The 7,904-nt window shown below is 43.9% G+C and overlaps 1 protein-coding gene across 1 annotated transcript in view; it reads left to right on the top strand.

Moving 5' to 3' along the window:
- The window catches only part of NCMAP (noncompact myelin associated protein), a 28,869-nt gene extending 23,986 nt beyond the window's left edge, over nucleotides 1-4,883 (top strand). Inside the window, exons 2-3 of the mRNA XM_011945613.1 lie at nucleotides 488-572; nucleotides 4,544-4,883. Of these exons, the coding sequence (XP_011801003.1) occupies nucleotides 488-572; nucleotides 4,544-4,685 (227 nt within the window). The 3' untranslated portion in view covers nucleotides 4,686-4,883. The remainder of the gene's footprint in view (nucleotides 1-487; nucleotides 573-4,543) is intronic.
- The last annotated feature ends 3,021 nt before the right edge of the window (nucleotides 4,884-7,904 follow it).

Consider the following 7,904-nt stretch of genomic DNA (forward strand, 5'->3'; position numbering starts at 1 on the left):
TAAAAATACAAAAAATTTAGCCGGGTGTGGTGGCGGGTGCCTGTAGTCCCATCTACTTGGGAGGCTGAGGCAGGAGAATGGCGTGAACCCGGGAGAGCTGTGATTGTACCATTGCACTCTAGCCTGGGCAACAGAAGGAGACCCTATCTCAAAAAAAAAAAAAAAAAAAAAAGAGGGGGGGGATGTTGCTTGTTTGTTTCCCAGAAGTTTGAGGTTGTGCTGGAGCTGATAAGAACCAGGACTTGCCCTAAGGCAGAGTTTTGGCAGACGATGTACTGAGGACAGGGTCCTTCAAGCGCAGCTTGGGGCAGGGGTGCATAGCCACTCCAGATGTGACTGTCCTGGACTCAACTGGGAGTGTCCCAGGACGTTGCCCTCTCTCCTGCTTCCCTTGACCCAGTGAGGATGTGAGGTGCCACAGCAGGGCGTCCTCCCAGTCTGCGTTCAGTTTGCACGTTCACAGTCTCTGCTTCTCTCCTTTCTGTAGGTTCTGGAGCCATTGTTGCTGCTGTTGTGGTCGTTGTCATCATCATCTTCACCGTGGTTCTGATCCTGCTGAAGATGTACAACAGGTACGGATGCCCTGGGCTTTGGAACTGCCTGGCCCCTTCGGCGACTTCAGAATACATGGGAGATGATACGTGGGTGCCCATCGTGTGCCTGGCAGTATCCCTGAGCCTTTAGTAAATGGTCTAACCCTTGGGGGTCCTTTTTGAGTCTGTTCTGTTGAAGGAATTTCAAAGTGACTATTTTTGTACTTGGAGGAATATTTTTTAAATGTAATAATGATAATGACAATGATAATGGTCTTGAGCACTGTGGTGAACATTTGTAATTTACAGATAATAGAGGAATGTTCAGGCCTCTTCTCTCAGAGATCCCTCTGCTAGGTTGTATGAGCTTGCCACATAAGTAATTTGAGATGACAAATACTGGAAGCACGTACCCTGACTCTGCTTTCTAGAGACATATGAGGGGAAATAAAAGAATATAATTTGATCACACGAAAAATAAATTTTATATCTTATCACCTTATGTGTAATTACCTTCAGGTGCAACCTTGATGGAAGGTAATTATTTTCAGGGAAGAAATCAAAATTTAAAAACTATGAATAAAACATATTATAGAAGACCTAGAAGCCATTTCTTTACAAAGATATCATGGCCAGGTGTGGTAGTGTGATATGTAATCCCAGCTACTCAGAAGACTGAGGCAGGAGGATGGCTTGAGTCCAGGAGTTTGAGTCCAGCCTGGGCAACATAGCAAGACCCTGTCTATAAAAATATATTTCCATATATATATACATATATATATATGTATTAGAAGTCACGGATTAATAAGGAAAGCTGTTTACAATATATTATCAAAGTTTACAAAACAATGTATACATGGTAATCACAATCATACACATAGGTTACCCATACACATATCCAAGGGAGAGCAACACAGCAAGGTCTTAACAACTGGTGCATCTTCATGATAACATTGTTAGTTTTTGCTGGGAGGGGGATGTTCCTAAGTTTTGAGGAATAGTAAACACGCATTGTTTTTATAAGAATATGAATATTATTTATAAAGGTAGCTGCTAGGTGTGGTGGCTCTGCCTGTAACCCCAGCTAGTCAGGAGGCCGAGGCAGGAGGATCACTTGAGCCCCAGAGTTTGAGACCAGCTTGGGCAACATAGCAAGACCCTGTCTCTGGGAAAAAAAAAAAAAAGTTTTTAAAATAAAGGTAGCTAGGCCAGGCATGGTGGCTCACACCTGTAATCCCAGCACTTTGGGAGGCTGAGGCGGGAGGATCACGAGGTCAGGAGTTTGAGACCAGCCTGGTCAACATAGTGAAACCCCATCTCTACTAAAAATACAACAAATTAGCTGGGCATGGTGGCGGGTGCCTGTAATCTCAGCTACTTGGGAGGCTGAGGCAGGAGAATCGCTTGAACCCGGAAGATGGAGGTTGCAGTGAGCTGAGATCACACCACTGAACTCTAGTCCAGATGACAGTGTGAGACTCCGTCTCAAAAAATTAAATAAATAAATAAATAAATAAATAAATAAAATAAAGGTAGCTAAAGTATATTGATCTCATACCACATGCCAGGCATGGTTCTAAGCTCCTTACATGTGTTAATGCATTTAATCCTCATCTAACAACCTCACAAGGTGGATACTACTATTATCCTCAATTTTGTAGGTATAGAAACACATACAGAAAGATTAAATCATATGTCCAAGGTTGTTAAGCCCTGATTAGCACAACTGGGATTCAAACCTAAGTTCATCTGGCTTCAAAGAAAAGACTCCCACAATTACATGTAATAATAATAACATTAAAAAGGTTATTTTAAAAAAATGTATTTAGGATATTACAGTTTGGGTCTATCCCAAACCAGGAAGTGGCATCAAACCCCAATGTCTACCCTTTATTTCTCTCCATTGTTACTGGAGCTCTGAACCTCTTTTTTAGGTCATATCTGAATGGAGAATCCACTCAACCCACCCTGTTTGCGCTGAGGCCTGGGCTGGGAATTGAGAAACCTGGGTTCAGTAGTCTTTGGTTTGTCAAAATCAAGCAAGTTATGTAACCTCCTCCTGCCTATATGTTGTCATGTTTAAAATGAAGAGTCTCGAAGCTTGATAATTGCATTATAGATACATTGGAAAATGTCTTTGTTCTTAGGAGTATTTAGGAGTGAAGTGGCATGATTCCTGCAACTCACAAATGGTTCATGGTTTTAAAAACTGTGTGTGACAATAGAGAAAGATAAAGTAGTAGAGAGGAAAAAAAAAGCAGATGTGACAAATTGTTAGTAATTAGTGAATTGTTCAGCGAAGGGCTGTCTTAGACCATGCTGTGCTGCTATCACAGAATATCTGAGACTGGGTAAATTATACAAAAAAGAGATTTATTTCTTGCGGTTCTGGAGGCAGGGAAGTTTAAGATATTGAGGGGCCAGTATCTGGTAAGGGCCTTCTTGCTCTGTTATCCTACAATAGAAGGGCAAAGAGAGAGCAAGAGATCAAATTCACAGCCTATGAAGTCCTTTTATAATTGGCACTAATGGAGTCATGAGGTGGAGTCCTTATGACCTAAACACCTCCCGTTAGGCCCTACCTTTCAATACTGTTGAGTTAGGGATTAAGTTTCCAATGCAGGCTTTTTGGGGGCCACATTCAAATTGTAACAAGAGTATTAGAGCATTAACTGTACTATTTGTGCAACTTCCCTGAAGATTTGACATTTTAAACAAATAATTATGAGGCTGGGCACAGTGGCTCATGCCTATAATCCCAGCACCCCAGGAGGCCAAGGAAGGTGGATTGCTTGAATCCAGGAGTTCAAGACCAGCCTGGGCAACATAGGGAAACCCTATCTCTACTAAAAATACAAAAAGTTAGCCAGGCATGGGGGTGTGCACCTGTAGTTCCAGCTATTTGGGAGGCTGAGGTGGGAGAATCACATGAGCCTGGGATGTTGAGGCTGTAGTGAGCTGAGATTGTGCCACTGTACTTCAGCCTGGGCAACCAGCGTGAGACTCTGTCTCAAAAAAAAAAAAAAAAAAAAAAAAAATATATATATATATATATATATGTCAGCAAGATGAAATATCATGAAGACATGAGAATTCGTAATTGTTGGCCAGGCATAGTGGCACACACCTGCTATCCCAGCACTTTGGGAGGCCAAGCAGGAAGGATAACTTGCCTGCTGTTCAAGACCAGCCTGGCCAACATGGTGAAACTCCATCTACAGTAAAAATACAAAAATTTGGCTGGGTGTGGTGGCTCATACCTGTAATCACAGTACTTTGGGAGCCTGAAGCAGGTGGATCACCTGAGGTCAGGAGTTCGAGACCAGCCTGACCAATATGTTGAAACCCCATCTCTAATAAAAAATACAAAAATTAGCTGGGCATGGTGACAGGCGCCTGTGATCCCAGCTACTTGGGAGGCTGAGGCAGAAGAATCACTTGGACCCAGGAGGCGGAGGTTGCAGTGAGGCGAGATCGCTCCACTGTACTCCAGTCTGGGTGACAGAGCGAGACTCTGTCTCAAAAAAAGAAAAAAAAGAATTCATAATTGCTCTTCATTATTGAATTTTATAGCATATTAAATGAAGCCAAAATATATGTTTTAAGTACATTCTCTTTTCAACTATGTAAAAAGTTCTTAAATATTTCTAGCAATAAACTTAGCAAGCATAATGAGGCTGGAAAATGTAACACATGCTACAACTTGGAACATAAAAAAAAAGTAATATCTTTATTTTTATCTTTTATATAGCCACCTCTGACATTTTACTCATTCCTTAATAGAAACAAATACAATTAAATATCTGATCTAAGTGAAAAAATTGAAGGACAGACCAGCTGATGCGTAAGGTCCCTTCCAGTTGTAAAATTCTGTGGCGGCAAGTAAGCAACGTGATTTAATGTCTATGTTAATCTACATTAATCTGTTGGCCAGAACTGTAGTCACAGAGCCCATTCCCCACGGCATACCATGGGAAAGACTCAACCATGTGCACACTATCTCCCTACAGGAAAATGAGGACGAGGCGGGAACTGGAGCCCAAGGGCCCCAAGCCAACCACCCCTTCTGCCGTGGGTCCAAACAACAACGGCAGCCAATACCCTCCAACTGTGACCTTCAGCCCTGTTGACGTCCATGTGGAGACTCGGTGACGTCTATCCTGGCGCTATCTCCACCACTGTCCAAAGAGCCTCTCCAGAGTCAAGACCCAGAGGCACACTCTCTGGCAGCTTCAAGATGAGTTTCTTCTGGTCGGGTCGACAGAGACATCTTTGATGCAATCTCTGATGCTTCCAGCAATCCTCAACCTTGTCTGCCCTGCCCTACCCCAGCTATGTCCACATCCTTGCTGCCACCCCACCAAAAAGCTGTAGAACATTCTTTTGTCATCTGATGAGGTAGAGCTATGTTGGGAATCCACCAATGTGGGCTTGGCTTTCCCCAACACTGTAGTTAGACAGATAGACAGATAGCCCAGGAGCCAGGTGTCAGGGAGCACTGCTGAGAGTATCACAATAGGATCTGTCACGGGGTTCATATCAGATGAAGCGCCGTATCCACAGCTTCACAGAGCAAAACATTCAATCCCATAACCAGGCACAGGGGAACTAACTTGGACTAACTAACCAGAAAACCTTGTTAATGTATAACTTGTTCCAGTACTACATCTCCGCCTGCTGGCTCATGACGATTGCTCAGCACATATTCCCCTCTTGAAGAAAGGTTGCAAGAAGAACTAAATGATTCTCAAAAGATTTTTGCTTCATTAGTAAAGAGTGAATAAAGGAATAGGGTGACTCTGGGGAATAGTGGCCTCTAGGGTAAGAGCTTGTTGTGTTGTCCGTGGGCCTGATACGATCCTCGTGGCTGATCAGGGTCCTTCTCCCACTCTGCGCTGTATCAACCCTGACTGTCTCAGTCCTTGGCTCCCCTCTATCTGGATTCTGAGCAACACTGACTGTCCTGTTAACGCCTTGCCTCCAAGGACCAGTATTTGGAGATTAATTAGATTACGACTCTATCTATTGTTACCTTTGTCCTTCCTGGTCACCTTGCAGATTCAAGACATGTTCAAAGCAACACATTCACAACCCATTTCTATTCTATAGAGACCTCATCTCTGACTCCTTAGCCTGGAGAACAATCTACCAAGAAGAGAAAGTATTTGGAATTAAGAAATCCTACCATCCAAGCTCTACTTCCTGGTTGTGAGGCCTTGGAAAACTGACTCAACCTCTTTATATTCAGTTTCCTAACCATGAAGTGGAAATGATAACATCTGCCTCACTGGGGCACTATAACAAGTGAAGGACTTAGGAAAACATCTGGAGCATGGTGCCTGGCACCCAGGAGATGCTTAATAAGTGGGAACCAGGATTCTTTTTCTTTCTTTTTTTTTTTTTTGACAGAGCCTCACTCTGTCACCTGAGATGGAGTGCAGTGGCACGCTCACGGCTCACTGCAGCCTTGAACTCTTGGGTTCAAGGGATTCTCCCTCCTCAGCCTCCAGAGTCTTGAACTCCTGAGCTCAAGGGATTCTCTCTCCTCAGCCTCCAGAGTAGCTGGGACTACAGGTGTGTGTCACATCACCAGGCTAATTTTTTTTCTTTTTTCTTTTTGTAGAGATGGGGTCTCGCTGTGTTGCCCAGGCTGGTCTTGAACTCCTGGCCTCAAATGATCCTTCTGCCTTTGCCTCCCAAAGTGCTGGGATTACAGGCATGGACTACAGTGCCCAGCATAGGAGCCAACATTATTATTATTATAGGGTTTTTTTCAATTGCAAGATAGACATTCCTTCACATTTTAATGATTCTGAAATCAGAACATATCTTGCAATTGATGGGTTCATTAATATAATTGTAGTTCTTTACTTCCTCTCAAAAAGTTGTTTTTAATAAATTGTGTATCTTATAATTGATGGCATCTTGGAAACAAGGTAATAAATCTCTATTCTGTTATAAAGAGTGACACACTTTGACATTTAACCTCAAATTTTAGGAGTCTCTCCCTCTTGGGGTCAGAAATCCCTTTTGAGGCTGGGTGTCATGGCTTATGTCTGTAATCCCAGCACTTTGGGAGGCTGAGGCGGGCGGATCACTTGAGGTCAGGAGTTTGAGACCAGGCTGCCCAACATGGCGAAACCCCGTCTCTACTAATAATACAAAAGTTAGCTGGGCATGGTGGTGCACACCTGTAATCCCACTACTAGGGAGGCTGTGGCATGAGAATCACTTGAACCTGGAAGGCAGAGGTTGCAGTGAGCCGAGATCATGCCACTCTGGGCAACAGAGTAAAACTGTGTCTCAAAAAAGGAGAAATCCCTTATGAGAGGAAATCAAGAGTCAGGGAGGTAAGAGGTCTGACCCAGGATCACACAGCTCATGACATCCCACTGTAAAAATACTCTGTGGAATAGCTCTGGAGAAATACTGGCAAATTCCTCCTCCCTGGTCATCATTTCTTCCTACTGTGTTTAAACATCCACCAAGTGCCAGGCACTTTGCAAGGTGATTTCACATAAAGTATCTCATAGAATTAAATTTTCCCAATAACCTGGGGAGGAATTATTTTTTTCCAAAACAGGTGAAATTTTCTGATTCAAAGAGAGAGAGAAAAAAAGTACTTTCCCAAAGTCACACAGCTAGTAAGTCACAAAGACAAGACTCAAAACCAGGTCTCTTGACTCCAAAGTCCGTCTGTCGTGCTATATCACACTCCTGCCGGCCCGGCTCAAAGCAGCACGGATTCTCTTATGGGCTGAACAAGAGGAGCACGGGTTTGTCCATGTGTTTGGGTAGAAATCAGAGTTCTGGCTTCCAGGCTGAAGGTGAGGGGAAAGCCACTAGCTCCTTTGGGCGTCCATGATCACAGCCAAAGGAGCCCCTTCTCAACACATCCAAGTGCTAAGGATTCCTGCTTCATTCACCCTACTACTCAGGCCCAAGGAGCAAGGGGTAGAAAGGCATCTAACCAGAGCAAAGCCATTTATTTGAGGGCTCAAGCCATAAACAAATATGCTCCTCTAAACATATTCTGCTCGAAAAAGTTGTTTTGGGGCAGCTGTGGTGGTGCACGCCTGTAATCCCAGCCCTTTGGGAGTCAGAGGCAGTCAGTCGCTTGAGCCCAGGAGTCCAAGACTAGCCTGGGCAACATGGTGAAACCTCGTCTCTACAAAAAATACAAAAATTAGCCAAGTGTGGTGGCGCACGCCTGTATTCCCAGCTACTTGGGAGGCTGAGGTAGGAGGATGGCTTGAGCCTGGGAGGCAGAGGTTGCAGTGAGCTGAGATCGTGCCACTGCACTCCATCTGGGGTGACAGAGGCCGACCCTGTCTCAAAGCATATTTCAACCCTGAAACTAGACTCTTCTGC

This window comes from Colobus angolensis, unplaced genomic scaffold (genome assembly GCF_000951035.1).
Source record: "Colobus angolensis palliatus isolate OR3802 unplaced genomic scaffold, Cang.pa_1.0 Scaffold240, whole genome shotgun sequence".
In the NCBI taxonomy this organism is placed as follows: Eukaryota; Metazoa; Chordata; class Mammalia; order Primates; family Cercopithecidae; genus Colobus; species Colobus angolensis.